Source organism: Mytilus californianus, unplaced genomic scaffold (assembly GCF_021869535.1).
Source record: "Mytilus californianus isolate M0D057914Y unplaced genomic scaffold, xbMytCali1.0.p SCAF_12, whole genome shotgun sequence".
NCBI lineage: Eukaryota > Metazoa > Mollusca > Bivalvia > Mytilida > Mytilidae > Mytilus > Mytilus californianus.
This window is the reverse complement of record NW_026262604.1, coordinates 43,603,587-43,623,392: the sequence shown is the minus strand read 5'-3', so window position 1 is coordinate 43,623,392 and position 19,806 is coordinate 43,603,587. Positions and strand designations below refer to the sequence as shown.

Genomic DNA, 19,806 nt, shown 5'->3' with positions numbered 1-19,806 from the left:
ATCGATTTATATTAAGGTGTCATAGTTATTGAACAGCTGTCTTATGTGGTTCTCTGATATTACATTTTGTTGTTTTATTATAACATGATGATATTTTGTCTTTACATAATATGGTTTTGACATTACGTAATGATGTTATGATATAACTCAATATGGAATAGTCATTACTTAATGATATTTCGATATTACATGATATGGTTTGTTTGTGACTTGATATAGTTGTGTTATTACTTAATATAGTTTTGTCATTACTCGATGTGGTTTCACAATTATTTTATGTGGTTGTGTCATTAGTCAGTATGGTTTTAACATTACTTGATGTGTATGTGGCTTAACGTAATGTAGTTGTTTCAATACATGATGTGGTTTTGTAATTCCTAATGATGATTTGACAAATCTTTATATGGCTTTAACTTTACATAATGATGTTTTTAAAATTTGATGATTTCACACTAAATGATGTGTTCGTTCCAGTGATTGATGTGGTTCTGTCATTCTTTGATGTGGTTTTCACATTACTTTATGAGGTACAACCACGTGACCATTTGGGAAAAGCTAGTCCAGTTCTATTTTTAAACCGATTTCCATATGTTTTATGTGCTTAGGATGAGTTTCGCTATTCATTGAGTTAAAGTTCAAATTAATGTTCGATTTGTTGTTCTGAGTTTTTTTTAATGAAAAATGGGAACGGCAGACAAATATAAGAAAAAAAAGTATAAAAAAACAACAATATTTCAGACATAAGGGGGATATCCTCACACCACTTGGTCCGGCCGTTTTTGTTTTTGTTTTCCTTAGTTCTCAAATGGATGCAGTATTATAATTATTTGGTGAAGGATTCCACGGAACCCTCTGTATCGCCTGAGATTGCTGCTGTCAGTTTAAAGTGAAATGATGACTGTAACAAGTCCATTTACCTGTAAAATGTTTGTTTTTCTGTAGATGCTTTATCTTGATCTTAAAGATTAACTCGTATACAATTTTTTATAATAATTTATGGAGGTTTACAAATTTCTCATCACAAAAAAGTTTAATTCGGTAATATCTCCTCCGGGGCTCGGACTAAGAGACAAAGCAACAATGCTATAAAATAAGAATTTTCCGATTATTTAAGCGTGTATGATCATTTGAACATATACGAATATCAATATTTTATATCTATAAATTGCATTCTCTGATATACTCGCACTAATTGCAGAAAAAAAACCAACTTTTTTGGGATATCTGTTTCATACCTGACGACATATATGTTCCAATTGTAGTAATCACAATCCCGTCCTCCTTTTCTTGAATGTGACCTACCAAAGTAGACCAAATCACTCGGTTTGTACTTTCACGAATAATACGACGGGTGCAACACATTGACCAGGATCTGCGTACCCTTCCGAAGCACCCGAGATCACCCCCGGATTTTGATGGATTTCTATTGCCCAGTCATATCGATCTATCGAGTTAAGCCAATTGCAACTGATTTTTAAAAGTTTTTTTCTTATGTTGTGCTGTTATACTATTGTCCCAGGTTAGGGTTAGAGCTGAGCGCCCACAGACATGTTCAACTCCGCCACATTCTTTACGTGCCTGTGCCTGTCCTAAGTCAGGACACTGTAGTTTAATAGTAGTCGTTTGTTCATGTTTGTCATATTTGTTTTTCGTAAATTGTTTTTTTTTTTATAAATTAGTTCGTTCTTTTCTCGTTTGAATTATTCCACATTTTCACATAGTGGCCTTTTATAGCCGACCAAACGGTGTATTGAAGGCCGTACGGTTGCCTATACTTGCTAACATATACTGCATTTAAACTCTAATGGATAGTTGTCTCATTGACAACCATACCACATATTCTAACTGTATTTAGATTTCTATGTTGTGTTTTGTAAACTGTAACATTGTTTATCTTTTGTGCGCATACCCCTAAGCCTTTTTTTTCGGAAGCACGAGCAAAAGCCCTTGATCATCGATAGAAAATTTTAATACGAACTTATATTTAGTTCGTATTTCAATTCGAAATCTTAATATAAATGAGACTCAAGTTCGAAGTCTAACTCGAACTCTACCTCAAAAGGTGACTCAAATCCAAAGTTGAAGTCGAATTGTAACTCGAACTCTGCCTTCAAACTCGAAGTTCAACTCGAAATCGAAGACTAACTCGAAGTTTAACTCGAATGGTATGCCTAACCTTAATTAAAACTCTAACTGGATGGAAGGCCACACTCATCCGAGGCACATGGTTCTTGTAATAGAACTAGTTTTTTTTCCAAAATGGTCACGTAGTTGTACCTCATAAAGTAATGTGATAACCACATCAAAGAATGACAGAACCACATCAATTACTAGAACGAACACATCATTTAGTCTGAAATCGTCAACATTTGAAGCATCATTATGTAATGTTAAAGCCATATAAAGAATTGGCAAATCATCATTAAGAAATAACAAAACCACGGCGTGTAATGAAACAACTACCTTACGTTAAGCCACATAGACATCCAGTAATGTTAAAACCACCTTGCCTAATAACACAACCACATAAAATAATTGTGAAACCACATCGAGTAATGACAAAACCATATTAAGTAATGACAAAACTATATCAAGTCAAAACGAAATCATATCATGTAATATCGAAATATCATTAGGTAATGACTATTCCATATCGAGTTATATCATAACTTCATTTCATAATGTCAAAACCATATTATGTAAAGACAAAATATCATCAAGTAATAATAAAACAACATAACGTAATATCGGAGTACCACATAATACAGCTGTGACGTTCCATACATAGTTGTGTCCATTTATCAGATTTTGTAAGCAGCCCGTCAGTTGTATTTGGTGTATTGAATGATTGTTAAATGTACACGTCTAAGTGGTAAGGTTCATCTGACCTTGACATCCTATCATGGTTCATTAGTCAATGTTCAATTTTGAAAGTTTGCTTCTTAGATACTGTAAGTAAAGCAGGAGAGAGATTTCAACATGTGCACATCATAATCGTACTCTGATCAGCCAATGTTTTTAACATGGCTATAGTATAAAAAAAACGTTCATGTAATGATATTCTTAATGGTAACTGATATGATTTATTTGTGAAAAAAAAATAAAAAATAAAGATTATATTCAGTATTTATGATCATGACCGTCTTTCATTTTTCCTGATCCTGACACAGCAGATTTCATTTGCCCGATGATGACTACATGTATCACAATGATCCATTGTCCTCCGGTAATACCGAATCCTGCATAGATATGATAGAACTGTTTTGATTTGTCACATAGATGGTTTGTTTGTTTTTATTCAATTTGAATAAAGATTCATAAAAGGACATTTGGAGCATTCATAAAAAAGATAATTGAAGACTTGCAACAGATCCACCAACAAAACAAATTATTTTAGGAAAAGTAAATTCTAAGATTGAAGCACATGATTTGAGAGAGGCACGTGTTTGGGAAAGCTTTAATCGACATTCGTTTTGTTTGTTAATAAAACCATCTGATGTAAATATTATATTATGTCTTTCCTGTGTCCACGATATTTACCTTTAATCATCATTGGCAGGTAAACCGAAGCCATTATGAGCAGCTAATATCCTATCAACTGTTGATTGTTCAATCAAACTATAATCACTTGTTAATTAGCCTCAGAGTCAAAATCGACCGGAGTATGTGTAATATTAGTTACACAGGAAATCTTTCATTAAAGATACGTATACGTTCGAGAAACTAGTTTGTTTACTACTATCAATAGGAAATGTTTGTTAACAAAGGTAATAATAAAGGTGTCTGAAACTTTAAATTCATGGCTTTGCATTGGCAAATTTAGGTCTGGTAGGTTTGTTACTCGACATGGGCTCATTAAGTTGTGGTTGGTGCATGGCTTGGTACAGGTACATTTAAGCGTGACAGGGTTGTGGCATGGTACTGACCCATTAAGTATTGACCAGTTTGTCCTTAGTGTTGTGTATACAGGTGTGAGATGTTTGTGCTTGAAATAGTCACATATAGGTGTGCAAGGTTTGTGTTTGACACACGCTCATTAAAGTGTGGCAGATTTGTGCTTGATATAGTCATGAATAAGTGTGCGATGTTTGTGCTTGATACAGGCCCTTTAAGTTGTGGCAGGTTATGTTTGATATAGTCATGTATTGGTATGCCAGGAAGAGTACGTGGCATATTATAGGCATGGTAAAGGTACACTAAGGTGTGACAAGTTTATGGCTAGTAAGATGCACATTAAGGTGTGTTAAGGTCGTTGCTTGGGAAAAGCATATCTATCAAGATGTGGTAGATTTATGGCTTGGACACAGGTATTTTAATGGTGTGCCATGTTTGTGCTTGGTACAGACACACTAATGTGATTCAGGTTTGTCCTTGATATAGTAACATTTTTGTGTCTCAGTATTGTGCTTGATAGAGTCACATGAAGGTGTACCAGGTTTTTGCTTGGTATAGTCACTTGAAGGTGTGTCAGGTATGTGCTTGGTACTGTAACATGACGAAATGAAAGGTTTGTGCTGGGTACAGGCACATTAAGGTGTGCTAGATTTGTGTTAGGTACAGGCACATTAATGTGTCCTAGCCCTTTTAAACTGGTTTTTATTATTTTTATTTTAATTATTCGAAACATAAGGATGTTCTTATCTCAGGTATTTGGCACAACCTTTAGGAATTTTGGGTCAGCAGTGTTCTTCAACTTTATACTTGTTTTGGCTTTCTACCTATTTTGATCTGAGCGTCACTGAGGAGTCTTATGTAGACGAAACGCGCGTTTCGCAAATCAAAATATAAGCCTGATACCTTTGATAACTATTTTATAGTTTTTTCTAATGTTGTACTGTTTCACCACTCTCCAAGGTTAGCAGGAGGATTTTGCCAGCAAACATGTTTAAATCGCCACATTCTGCTCTTCCTGTATATCAGTTGATGTCGTTGGTGCTGTATGTTATATTTGGTTTTCATTTATTGTTTTGTACATACATCAGGCCGTTAGGTTTCTCGTTTGAATTGTTTTAAATCTGTCATTTTGGGGCCTTTTATTGGGTACTATGCGGTATTGGTTTTGTCCATTTTGAATGCCTTACGATGACATAGTTCTTTACTTCTCTGTTATTTAGTCTAACTATTATTCCACAACTCATTTTTGTACTTTGGACAGACACTTAATTGTTATTATGTTTTTGCTAGGTATAGTAACATTTAAGTGCCTGGTTTGTGAATGGTATATAGTAACATTAAGTTGTGTCAGGTTTGTGTTTGGAACAAGTACATTGAGGCGTGCAAGATTTGTGTTAATCATGTTAATTACAGGTACATTAAGGTATGCTAGGTTAATGCTTGGTATCGTTACATTGAGAGCTGCGCTCGGTTCAGGTACATGAAGGTATGACTTGCTTGTGGCTTTGGGCAAATGCATTGCGGCTCGTGCACTTCCGCATGTCCCTGTCGGCTATGAAATTGGCAGTTAATCCAGACAATTAATTCCGGTCTGAGAAAGACTAATTTTTTAAATTCAATTTGGCACGTGTCTAACCATTACTTAATTGAGAAGGAAATTGAGGATGATTTACGATACAATTATTTTTCGAACTGCTTAAAGTTTATTGATCACTTTATAAATGTCCGCATTGTTGATCAGGGTGAAATGTAAGAGGAAATCATCTGCTGATCAGGTTGGAATGTTTAAAGGACTCCTTTGGTAATCTGGTTGAGATGCTACAGGTAATCCTCTGATGATAAGGTTGAGATGTTAGAGGTAATCCTCTAGTGATCAGGTTGAAATGTTACAGGTAATCCTTTTGTGATCAGACTGAAATGTAACAGGTAATCCCCTTCTGATCAGGTTGATATGTTACAGGTTATTCTCTTGTGATCAGGTTAAGATGTTACAGGTAATCCTCTACTGATCAGGTTGAAATGTTACAGGTAATCCACTGGTGATCAGGTTGAAATGTTACAGGTAATTCACTGGTGATCTAGTTTAGATGTTACAGGTAATCCTCTAATGATCGGGTTGAGATGTTACAGGTAGTCCTCTAGTGATCAGGTTGAAATGTTGCAGGTATTCCTCTAGTGATCAGGTTGAAATGTTACAGGTAATCCAGTGGTGATCAGGTTGAAATGTAACAGGTAATCCCCTTCTGATCAGGTTGAGATGTTACAGGTTATTCTCTTGTGATCAGGTTAAGATGTTACAGGTAATCCTCGACTGATCAGGTTGAGATGTTACAGGTAATCCACTGGTGATCAGGTTGAAATGTTACAGGTAATCCACTGGTGATCTAGTTGAGATGTTACAGGTAATCCTCTAGTGATCAGGTTGAGATGTTACAGGTAGTCCTCTAGTGATCAGGTTGAAATGTTGCAGGTAATCCTTTAGTGATCAGGTTGAAATGTTACAGGTAATCCAGTGGTGATCAGGTTGAAATGTTACAGGTAATCCACTGGTGATCAGGTTGAGATGTTATAGGTAATCCTCTAGTGATCAGGTTGAAATGTTACAATTAATCCTCTAGTGATCAGGTTAAGATGTTACAGGTAATCCTCTAGTGATCAGGTTCAAATGTTACAGGTAATCCTCTTGTAATCAGGTTGAAATGTTACAGGTAATCCAGTTGTGATCAGGTTGAAATGTTAGAGGTAATCCACTGGTGATCAGGTTGAGATGTTATAGGTAATCCTCTAGTGATCAGATTGAAATGTTACAGGTAATCCTCTAGTGATCAGGTTGAAATGTTACAGGTAATCCACTGGTGATCAGGTTGAGATGTTAGAGGTAATCCTCTGGTGATCAGGTTGAAATGATACAAGTAATCCTCTGGTGATCAGGTTGAGATGTTAGAGGTAATCCTCTAGTGATCAGATTGAGATGTTAGAGGTAATCCTCTGATGATAAGGTTGAGATGTTAAAAGTAATCCTCTAGTGATCAGGTTGAGATGTTAGAGGTAATCCTCCTGTGATCAGGTTGAGATGTTAGAGGTAATCCTCTTGTGATCAGGTTGAGATGTTAGAGGTAATCCTCTGGTGATCAGGTTGAAATGATACAAGTAATCCTCTGGTGATCAGGTTGAGATGTTAGAGGTAATCCTCTAGTGATCAGGTTGAGATGTTAGAGGTAATCCTTTGATGATAAGGTTGAGATGTTAAAGGTAATCCTCTAGTGATCAGGTTGAGATGTTAGAGGTAATCCTCCTGTGATCAGGTTGAGATGTTAGAGGTAATCCTCTTGTGATCAGGTAGAAATGTTATAGGTTATCCTCTAGTGGTCAGGTTGAGATGTTACAGGTAATCCTCTAGTGATCAGGTTGAAATGTTACAGGTAATCCTCTAGTGATCAGGTTGAGATGTTAGAGGTAATCCTCTAGTGATTAGGTTGAAATGTTAGAGGTAATCCTCTAGTGATCAGGTTGAAATGTTAGAGGTTATCCTTTAGTGATCAGGTTGAGATGTTAGAGGTAGTCATCTTGTGATCAAGTTGAGATGTTATAGGTAATCCTCAAGTGATCAAGTTGAAATGTTACAGGTAATCCTCTAGTGATTAGGTTGAGATGTTATAGGTCATGATTTTCGGTAGGCACTTGTATTACCAGTGACATTTCTCATTTCCTAAGAGATAATTTGGCCCTACCACCTGAATTATAGTTTATAAACTTTTAAGTTTTTGCATAATTTACATGTTTTAACTGCTTAAACATTTGCTTTATTCTATCAAAAATACATATAGGCAAGATTTATCTCTGTGTCAAAAGTTTATATGTTATTTTGAAAAATATGAAAATATTATTGTTATGAAAGGTCAAGATTTCTTCAATGTACTAAATATTAATTTTTGTTGATGCATTTTGTGTTGAGCATATACATAACTGTTATTGAAATAGATTTTATATCATTTACTTGTAAATTATGAAACACCTACATTTGTCAACAAAAACTACACATTTTCCAGGCTGTCGGCAGATTAGGTGGACAACCAATGAAGCTGGAGTGTGATAATTTGAAAAGAAAGATATTGGACCAGACTAATCAAGAAATAATGTTAGACATCAAACGCTCAAATGATGAAATTAGGGAATTGAAACAATCAGTTGAGAGTTTGAGATTAGCAAATGCAGATTTGACAGTTGAAGTAGAAAGGTTAAAAGATACAGTGCCTTTGAATATAAGAGGTAAACAGAAGTCGAACTGTTAACGATATTCTTTTGTAGATCTGATTGACATCTTAGCAGTTAACCTCTAGTAATCAGACTTAACTGTTAAAATTAATCCTCTTGTGATCATCCGCTTGTTGTAATGTTAGAGGTAATCAGCAGGTGGTCAGATTTGAATTTAAGGATTTTCTTTTCGTGATTAAGTTGGATAATTAGAGATAATAATCTGGTGAGCAGGTTGTAATCGTAGAGTTATTCCTATGTCGATTAGTTTGAAACGTAAGAGGTTATCATCTCGTGATCAGGGTGAAATGTTTGACGTTATCCTCTTGTGATCAGGTTAAAATGTTAAGGGTAATTTTCTCGTGATCAGGTTGAAATGCTAAAGACAATCCTCTGGTGATCAGATTAAAATGAAAGAGGAGATTCTCTTGTGATCAGATTGAAACGTTTGAAGTAATCCTCTGGAGATTAGGTTAGAAAGTTAGTCACTACTATCTGACGATCAGTTCGAATTTGAAATAGTAGATATACTGCTCTGTTGATAAGATTGGAATGCCAGAGGAAATACTCTGATGATGAAGTCGAATGTAAGAGATATTTCTCTGATGATCAGGTTAACAGAAATATTCCACTAGAGTTGCATTTTGTTTGCAAAAAACACTATAGATTGAGAGCAATTGTAAATAGCAAAGACAATAAGCACAATAAGATTTACAAACAAGTGATGATAACCGAAATTGTTAACTATTTTTTCCAATTTGATGACTCATTTGCAGAAATAAGATCAATAGATAGCAACAATAGATAGTAAAAACGTACAGCAACATAAGATCTAAGTCAAATGACCATTGAGAGAAGCCCTTCCAAGATGTTTTCCCTTCATTTATTTCGGTTTATGCACAGACTGTGATAAATAAAGAGAAACAGTAAAAAAATGTTCAACACAATAAGATCTACAAATCATTTATCATTGCAAAAATACTCCTTTTCAAAGTTATTTTCTCTGAATTATGACTTTTATCCCTTTTTAACATTTTTGTATAAAATAGTTTAAGAGCAAGAGTAGGAGAAAACCTAAAACTAAAGGTCCGCAAAATAAAATCTTAAAGTAAGTAAATGAGGCCGTTATGTTTCTCGATTGAATTGTTTTGCATTTTTCATTTCGAGGCCTTTTATAGCTTACTGTATGGTATTGGGTTTGCCATTTATTGAGGCCGTATGATGACCTATATTTGTTAACCGCTTCGTCATTTGCTTTCTGCATGGTTGAGAGTTGTCTCATTGGCGATCATACCACACCAAATTGTCCAAATAATTATAAGATTTATAATGAATAACTTTTTTTTTTATCTCAAAATCTTAAATAGATAGGAAAAGAGAAAGTAAACTCTAAAAATAATCTCCAACACCAGACCTACACAAAAGCTACTAAATAAGATTTACAGTGAGGAAAACATAATTGATTGCTATTAAGTTGAAACAAATATCAAAATAGATTATGTTTTTCCAAGTGAACGATTCAGGCTCTTGGGAGCCTCTTGTTTTGAAATAAGTTTTCAACCCGCTTTGCTGTAGAAGTTTGATACCTACTCGCCCAAGATTAAGCAAACCATTGATGCTGAATCTCTTGGCAAATTGTATTGAAGCAATTTACAATACGAATAAAAACACTGGAAATCGATATGATGTATCATTAAAACAAGAACAAAATGCCAAAATTCAAGACTCCTACACAGGGAAATTTCACTCACATCAATTTCTCGTGAATTTAATTTCATGTTAATCTCACGTGAAATTCGAGTGAATCTCACGTGAAATGCAGGTGGTTTTCACCTCACACGAGCTTATACCTGAACTCACGTGACATCAGTTCATATGAGTTTCACGTGAATATCATGTTTAAATAAAAATGATTTTTTTTTCAAGCGAAATTCGCAAAATTGTTTTAAATAATGTAATTCAAATAACATCTTAATTTCAAAGTTAGTAAGAACAATTCAAGGGAAATTCATGCCAAAAATTTTACGTGAAATTCATGCGAATCTCAATTCACGTGAAATTCACATGAACATTTTCAAGTGAGTTTCATGTATAAGCTCGTTTGAGGTGAATCTCACCTGAAAATTTTACGTAAATTTCATGTGAAGTTCAGATGAAATTCATGTGAACCAATTTTTCATGTGTAAGGGCAATGCCATTATGACAAAAAAACAGTGACTAATCAATAAAACTGGTTGAGTATTAAAGTAAATTGCAAGGATATGAACTTCAAAATCATTAAAATAAAGTCCATAATACGTACTAGTATTCAATAATTTCTATTGTAGCACAAATCAGTCAGGATCTTGTGGAGTGGAAGGAGAATGACAAGATGTTTATAACAACTAGAGCTGCCAAACATGTACTGAAATGTATTAAGGAGAACAGTAATGTGACTATCACCGCTAGTTCTGGTGTTGGTAAGACAGCCATACTTCGACATGTGGCTTTACAGATGTCAGCAGAAGGGTACGATGTACTTCCAGTAAGAGACCCAGGTGACATTGTCAAGTTTTATAACCCTAAAAAGAAGACATTGTTTGTTATTGATGATTTATGTGGTAACTATTCTTTAAATCAGACTGACATGAAAGTTTGGGAACCATTCATTGAGCAAATAACAAAAATTCTTTCAAACACATTTGCCAAGATAATTGTAGCATGTCGACTACAAGTGTATCGGGATGAGAAATTCGAATCTTTATCAGTTTTCAAATCATGCATTTGTAACCTTTTATCAGATAGCCTGTGCTTGTCAAAAGCTGAAAAGAAGTCAATAGCCAAATTATATCTTAAAACTAAAGCTCCTGATATATCAGATTGTTATGATTTATATGATTGCTTCCCACTTTTATGTAAATTATATCAAGAAAACCCTTTACTAAATATCAAAGATTTCTTCCAAAAGCCTTTTTCAGTTTATGAAGAAGAGATAGATAAGCTACAAAAAAAAGGATTTTCCAGTAAATACTGTGCTTTGGCTTTATGTGTCATGTTTAACAACAATGTAAAGGAAGAAACCCTAACAGAGGAGGTGAATGAAAAAACAAGAGCTATAATCGAGAACACATGTGAGGCATGTAAGCTGGACAGAGGAACATCAAGGCTTAAATTACGGGATGAACTTAATTCATTGATACACACATTCCTGAAAAAGGAACAAAACATATACAGAACTATTCATGATACAATATTTGACTTTCTAGTGTACTACTTTGGACAAAAAATAATCCACTGCTTGATAAAGAATGCACGTAGCAATGTTATTATGAGAAGATTTGTAATAGAAAAACAAGACAATGTGGATCAGTTTATATCAGTTTTGCCTCCAAAGTATCACCAAATGTATATACATAGAATAATTGACGACTGGTCAAAGGGTGAAGTTATTGAAGTATTTGGTAACATAAACATGGAGATACCTCAGTTCAGACGGAGAATTCTCTGTCATTTGAAAGGATTGAACACGTCTTACCAGAAAAAATTAGCCCACACATGTGATGTACGTGGCAATTATACTGTACTGATACTGTTATGTTCCTATGATGATATTTCGATGATTTCCTGGTGTGTTAATCATGGGGTTTGTGTAAATAAGTGTAGCGAGAAGAATTTAACCGCATTGCATTTTGCTGTTTTTTATGGTTTGATAGAAATAGTAAGGATGCTGCTTGACACAGGAGCAGATTATAATAAATGTGACAGTATTGGTAGGTCACCTTTTATGAGTGCCTGTATACATGGTCGTACAGAAATAGTAAAGATGTTGTTAGACACAGGAGCAGATTATAATAAATGTGACAATTCGGGTTGCTCACCTGTAGTTTTGGCGTGTAGTAAGGGGCATACGGAAATAGTAAGGATGTTGTTAGACGCAGGAGCAGACTATAGTAAATGTGACAATTCGGGTTGTTCACCTGTAATTTTTGCTTGTGGCGAGGGATATACGGAAATAGTAAAGGTGTTGTTAGATACAGGAGCAGACTATAATAATTGTAACAATGTGGGTTGGTCACCTGTAATGTGTGCTTGTAGAAATGGCCATACAGAAATAGTTAGGATGTTGTTAGACATAGGTGCAGATTATAATAAATGTAACAATCAAGGCCAGTCATCTTTAATAATTGCATCTGAAAGAGGTCATAGAGATATAGTTCGTGTGATAAATGAACAGTTTAAGAAAGAACAAGGTAATTAACAGTATTAGAATATGTAGATGTGGTTTGATTTCTAATGAGACAACTTTGCACCAGAGGTCAATGATGAAACAACTACAAGTTACAGACTGGCCTTTAATCCATTGATAAAGCCCATACTATGCAATGCCCTGAGAAAACAAAATATATAAACATTTATGTTCACTAGGGTCGATAAATCATTACAAATGTCAATGTCTTTATGGTAAAATGAACTAATAGATTAATCAAGCATTGACCTGGAAATTTTCATACTCTCAACTAACTGTACAAACATTTAATTTTTTAAGTCATCGCTCATGACACGAACATGTTTTACACACATATGTATAGTTTTTTAGACCGCTCAGTTTAATTTTAACTTTAAGTTTAACATTTATTTATCACAACTCTTTATAAAAAATGCCGAATACTGATTAGAAATGATTGGAAATTCTACAATGTCATAATAACGAACGTTACTATATGACGTAGTCTTTAGCTATACAAAATACTTTAAGAACATCAGAGGCTCACACAGGGAAAATAATGACGTGTATCCGTCAACAATACGTTTTTAAATAACGCGATTCAGATATCAAATACTAACTTGTCTTTAAGTTGTATTACAAATAATGGCATACACGAAAGAATTATTTTCACGGCAAATTACAAAATCCTTTACGTATGCGGAAAATATCTATACTGTATGTTAACAATGTTAAACCAATACCTGGTACTTGGAAAAAAAAATAATACAGGGGAATCCGTAAAAGAGGGACGAAAGATACCAGAGGGACAGTCAAACTCTTAGATCGGAAACATACTGACAACGCCATGGCTAAAAATAAAAAGACAAACAGACTTATATAATATATGTGTAATTGAGGTTTCAGACAGGGTATATAATGTGACATTTGTCGCGACTGGGAAAAGGAAAGTTCAAATATGATTTAATTTACCTACAAGGTATTTAACAGTATGTTTCTCAGTTAGCTGGAATGGATAGAATTATTAGAGTATCGGCCAAATACAGTGTATCTCGAATTTATACCAGGGCCAATACAGAAACAGCAAGTTAATAACGTCATACTAAAGAATATTGTAGTAATTGTTTAAGAAAAGATATTTTTTAAATACAGAAATTATCCACAATTTTAAATCTGTGCTATTTGTTTACTGCAGCAAGAAAAAGGCGAGGTCACCCGAAAGGTAGATATAGCAGAAAGAGGCGACTAGATTCAAGCGAGTCAGATGAAAATGTTCCACTGGCCAGACTTAAGGAAAAAATAAAAGGTAAATAAATCAAACTTAGCTCAGTCTTAGTGACCACTTAAACATGACAACAAGATAACTAAAAAAATATTAAGGATCTGTCATTGCAAATATAGAAATATTTCGAACTTTAACAGTTTTGTCTTTGGTTTCCTAAACACAATTTTGGGTACTTTTCGTGTGTATTCAAAATTTAGTTCACAAAAATATATGGTGTGGATGTTACCTGATAAGATATTCCATGCCATGGGTTAATAAACTGTTGACACAGGAATGTGGCTCGCCTGCATTTACTTATGATAGTAAAATGCAAACTGTAATATGACAACGCCAATACTTTACAATTTAAACTATGAAAAACATAAAGGGTGGAAAAAACGAGTGAAGGTCAAAGCCAAAAAAACCTTTGTGAAAATGATATGACAATTTTTTTACAACTGCTTTCTTTATATAATTGATTTTAATTGTTCAACTTTGCAAATCCTGGACAGTAACTATTGGAGTTGGACCGCTCCTAATTTGATGCAGTCATAATCTTATTACTTTTACTGATTAGTCTATTTTTGGTAATATCCATTGACGTGGACATCCCGTCATTGTGTTAATGTGCCATGGTAAATTTTTGTATTCTTGTCTTTCGTTTTTGCTGATGTGCTTGTCTTTTTCTTTGTTGACATATTTGTTTGTTTTAATAGTGATTAAGATTATAACACAATGTTGACTGCTGTCCCCCTATTTTTGACATTTTTATGTCTGTTTGTTTTGTTCACACATCGTTGTTATATTAAGGAATGTAATGCGACTGTCATACAAGTGAGAGGTTTAGCTAGATATAAAACCAGAATTGATCCACTATTTTGTACATAAAAAAATGTCAGTACCAGGGCAGAAATATGACAGTTGATATCCATTTGTTTGATATGTTTGAGCTTTTGATTTTCCCATTTGCTTAGGGACTTGCCATTTAGAATTTTCTTCAGAGTTCGGTATTTTTGTAATTTTACTTTTTCACAAGTAACCTATGCAAAAACACATAGGTCAATGAACCATTGCTTACGGAATGGGACCAAAAAATTCTATTGAATTGATACATGCTATAACTAATAAAACTATGGACGGTCCCAAGTAATCCTTGTAGATATGAGATGTGCTAACGCTGATTCATCAACACATAAGATATCATTGACTTACTACAAGTGAATACCATCAAACTAACCTAATCAGAAAAAATACCTTGAAACTAAGCAAAGGTTTAAAGTCAAAGGCCAGACTCAATAACATCAATGGAAATGAAATGTGCCAATGCAATTTCACATCAAATACCATTGACAAAAAATGATTGACATATCCTTACCGCTCCCACTTAAACCTACTTAATCACAAACTCTAACACATTATTGACGGCACCGATACTGCCCAAAACAGCACGATTTAGTCTCGCTTTCCTGACTTTGATGAGGCGAGACTTTAGACTTTTTTATATTTCTCGTAGCTAGTGCCCCTTTAAGAAGGAGCGACATACCATCATGTGTACTCTTGTCTTCAGGTTTGTATTTCTATCCAATCAAAGCGTCAGTCTCTCCAACATTTTTTCAGATCCACTTAAAAAGAAAGCAGTATTGAATTTTCACATCAGTATTGAATAAAAAACTTTCATGCTTTATGGTCATTTTGTTGGAGCCAATGAGCATATTAGCAAGTGATAACATTGCAAAAATATATACTGTACGTATGTTTGTCTTTTTTGTGGTTAGGCACCAACTATTCTTTGTGTTCTGGCTAAGAAACAACAATTTAATAATAGCTGTATTTACGGATAGTTCCTTTTTTAGTATTATGAATTCAGGACTAGTAAAAATATTCATCGAGTGACAGAACAACACGTCAGTTCAAAAATGAGCATAGGATATGATTGTTGTTTTGGTCAGGAGTTGAATTTCTTTCTTTATTCATATTAAAATTTGTTATACTTTTGGCTTATTTTCAGATGATACTTTGACGAAAAAAAGAAAAGGAAGCAGAAGGAGCTTAAGGAAGTCCCAGCGATAGGCAATAGTATCTTAACCAGGATTGCAAAATACTACAGTGAGAATGTCGTTTTAAACATGTTAAAATGAAGACGGATCTGAGCCCGTGGTACCAGTGCTGTATCTGGAGCAAGCGGAAAAGGGTAGCTTGATGTGAGGCTGTTCTCATACAGCATATCTTGTGCCATTAAAACATATAGCTATGCTTTCCAATGTACAACTCTTATAGAATATTTAATTTTCGTACACTATATAGCTTGAACAAAAGATAATGTTGATAAGGCCATATTTTGGCCCCTTTAACAAGTTTAACTCGAAAATTGAAATATATCAAATATACCGAATAACATCCTTCATATGTTTATAACACATAAATCTGTTGGATATTAGAATTTATATGTTTACATATTGTCTTGAATTTTGTCATTTTAACGTCAAACTTCCTGTTTTTAGTACAGAACCGCAAAAGTGTCAAAGTAGCATCATTTTGAGATCTTACCATGTATTTAGATTTTAGAAAGTGCGCTTCTCAAAAAGATATTTCCTTACAAAATGTATTGCACAAAGACGTTAATGTGTGTAAAATATTTGTTGGGTAATGCTCTTGCTCAAAAATTGTGACCAAGAACTATGAGTGAAATGACAATTTTCGGTCAAATACATAAACTTTGACATATTTATGACGCCATAGTGAAACAACACGTGACTGTTCTGCAATACGGTTTCTATATAAAAGCAACTGGTTGATTTCCCATTAAAATGTACATAATTTTAAAAGACTTGAACGAATTTCCTATTAGCAATTTCAGGGGACATTTACCAGCTCTCATCCTCGGTGATGTTTACTTATTTATATTATTAAACCCTGATATTAACATTATTTAGCGAAACTATAAAACAATAATTGTGCCGAAACGTAGAGTTGCGTGAGACGGAAAATTTGTTTTGCAATGATCTTTTTGGCAAATATGTTTGGAAGCTTCCTCATGGTCGGAGCACAGTAACGGAAGTAATATTTAGGTGTTTTAGAATTAAGTTAGAAACAGTACCACACCATGAATTTTTAAAACATAAACTGAAACCTTTGCAGAACTTCTTAATAATCAATAGAAAAAGGCTGGGGTTAACTTTTTCACTATAGGATTTTACGAAACGTTTACTGATTTGCTGCTTCAAAGTCATGAACCATTTTGATTTTTATGTCCTTTTCATTTTTAATGAAAATGGTATTTCTTAGAAGCTTATTTGATTAAAAGTATTATATTTATTTTGTCTGCTGTTCAATCCCCTCAAAAAACAAATCTGCGATGTGCTGTCTCCATTAAACTTTTTTGTACATTTTGTATTTAAACAAGTATGAAATAACACTGTATATAGTGACGTATGCCAAAATGATTTGGCATAAATAATTGAACGTTATTCGGTGGTGCAACATTCTGATATTGATAGTTTTCATTCTTTGTCACCAGTTTGAGTTATACTGTGTATTTTTTATTGACATTTGTATTGATCAATGTGTCTAATTCATGTTATTGTTGATAAAGGATTTTTTTTTAGAAATTATTTTGTTTAAGACTTCACTGTAAGAAGGTATTTCATGCTACACAAAAAACAATTCGATACACAAAATAGAAAAGAACACCAACTTTATTTAAAAGTTCATGTGTTATTAAATCGTTGGTAGTATATTTAAAACTGTATTGTGACCTGTTTTTCATGTTGGTGTTAAAATATGTTTGAACCAAAAAATTGTATGTTGTCTAGATAAAATTTTAATGTTATCTTGTAAATGGAAATAGTTGCAACTTGCCTGAATCCAATGGTCAGTTTAGACAATCCACTAAATTGATCATAAACCAATCAATGTACACATATTATTATAAAATGATGTTCATGATAAGTTTACACGTAATACATAAATACCGGGATTAAGGTGTGGTTCCTACAGTAAACATTTCCTAATAGGATGTCATACTACAATATGTCAACCATGGTAAACAGTGTATATGTTGTGTACAATTTATCATTTTACAAAAAGATTGTACAAATTATAATTTGTATTTTGACTTTGTACAAATTGTAATTTGTACAAAAAGTGCTTGTACAAATTACAATTTGTACAAAATTTGACTAAAATTCACTTATAACTTGTACAATAATTTAAAGTATGGATTTTTGTATAAAAACATTGATACAAGCTATAGAACTTTTATTCAATGACCACAACATAAACTTTATTTACAAAATACTAAAATAACCAGATGTAGACGGGCAATGTAATTAATACATGCATGCAAGTTAGTTCTGATAATACAATACTAATTTGGCCCGGTCAAAATTTTGATAGAATAATAAAAATTGGTCCAGTGACAATTCTGATAGCATAATAGAAATTAGCCCAATTGTCATGAATTAATCTGGGGAATTTGGGTACCGCTTTGTAACAGCTGTATGCATTTTTACAGGATATTTGTCGAGAAATCAAATTGAAGCTGTTGAAGACATATCTTTATTCGCAGCAACAGTTCATTAGTTTCGACTTTCGCTACGTAAAGCAGTTACAAAACTTTCAAAAACTGGTGGTCCGGGATTTCTTTCATGTAAATGCAAAGGAGGTGCAGCACTTTTAAATGTAAATGTAAAAAGAAAAAGATGTTGTGCATTTCTAATGCCATAATTCGCTCACATGCTCAAACAAATGATACAGAACTGTGTATTTTATAAATAAGGTTTATTGTGTGGTCATTGATTAAAAATTCTGTAGTGTGTTTCAATGTTTTTTTACAGCAAAATCCATACTATAAATTATTGTACAGGTTATAAGTGAATTTTTAGCACTTTTTGTACAAATTACAATTTGTACAAAGCCATAATACAAATTATAATTAGTACATTTTTATACAAATTATAATTTGTACAAAATGATAACTTGTACACAACATATACAATACATATGCTATTTGAAAGGAGAAGCATGTATTCATTCAAATTGACTGGCGTGACACTTATTTCCAATACGAATTTTATTCATGTGTGATTTGAAGGCTGTTGTCACAAAGTATAGGCATTTCATCAAATTGAAACTTATGTGTATCTTTTTAAACAAAACATTATTATATTGTATACCATACTTAATGTGAATTTGATTAAACTAATTGTTGCAATAAAATTAAACGTTTTGCGTTCCTTCATCGGAGCCAGATAATTATAAAAAAAAGAGAAAGTTGTGGAGCTAGTTAAGAAGTTGAATAAAAAAACAAACCGAACTCTGAAGAAAATTCTAAACAGAAAGTCCCAAAAACCAAAGACAAGAATACAAAACTTACCATTGCACAATAACACAATGACGGGGCTTATAAGTACAGAGCCACGTCAAATGGATATTACCAAAAATAGACTAAACAGTAAAAGTAGTAATTTACAGAGACAAATTAAAGAATATTATAAGATGTTATTAAGATGAAAAACAAAGTCAGTACCTAGAATTTATACTTCAAGACCATCGTGTATTATTTGTGAAGTTGATACGGAATATTTATCAACAAGATCTCCCGATAAACTTTTTTTTTAGAAAAAAGGACGAGACGTTTTTTGACATATTCTTGGTTCATCAACTTTCTGCTCAGGCACTGGTAACGTTTTACAAAGTCTTGAGTAGCAGCTGCAAGCTCTTGAAAACCGAATGAGTTGGGAAATGTATATCCCATATGAAGGTGAAGTTTGTATATTGCTACTAATCGTCTCGTTTGTCATCAATTTTGGTACTGAAATGACCGTTTATGTCAAGTTCAAAGTTTAACATGTTTAAATCTCAAAATGAGGCAGAGGAAGCCGTGTCTGTTGTATCTTTAGTTTCTTGTTCTTGATCATACATATGGAACCCAATCAGAAAAGGTTGGATTGTTAATAGCATAATCAATATATCTGAATTTGAAAGTAAATGATCTGGCGTCTTTGATCTTCTTGTTTTTGACAAGTGTTTGAAGGAACTCCGACTCATATGAAAAAAGAAGAGGTCGACAAGGAGAGGCGCACAGTTCGTTCCCATTGGAATGTCGACAATTGTTTGCACAAGTCTACCTCCACATTCAACAAACAAAACCCACAGTTTTTCAAAATGCTAGGTAGGGACCAAGATGGTA

General features: G+C 33.6%; 1 protein-coding gene across 1 annotated transcript; it reads left to right on the top strand.

Moving 5' to 3' along the window:
* Window positions 1–11,604: 11,604 nt before the first annotated feature.
* On the top strand, window positions 11,605–15,906 carry LOC127721859 (ankyrin repeat domain-containing protein 50-like). Its single transcript, XM_052228668.1, has 3 exons — window positions 11,605–12,377; window positions 13,548–13,658; window positions 15,625–15,906. The coding sequence occupies exons 1-3, from the start codon at window positions 11,744–11,746 to the stop codon at window positions 15,684–15,686; spliced, it is 807 nt and encodes a 268-aa protein (XP_052084628.1). The 5' UTR covers window positions 11,605–11,743; the 3' UTR covers window positions 15,687–15,906.
* The last annotated feature ends 3,900 nt before the right edge of the window (window positions 15,907–19,806 follow it).

What these genes read in the sequence shown, in the direction of transcription:
- LOC127721859 (XM_052228668.1), top strand. Translation starts at nt 11,744, where the DNA reads ATGATTTCCTGGTGTGTTAATCATGGGGTTTGTGTAAATAAGTGTAGC. An exon ending in ACAGTTTAAGAAAGAACAAG is followed by an intron (nt 12,378 to 13,547) that starts GTAATTAACAGT and finishes TGTTTACTGCAG; the next exon opens with CAAGAAAAAGGCGAGGTCAC. An exon ending in ACTTAAGGAAAAAATAAAAG is followed by an intron (nt 13,659 to 15,624) that starts GTAAATAAATCA and finishes GCTTATTTTCAG; the next exon opens with ATGATACTTTGACGAAAAAA.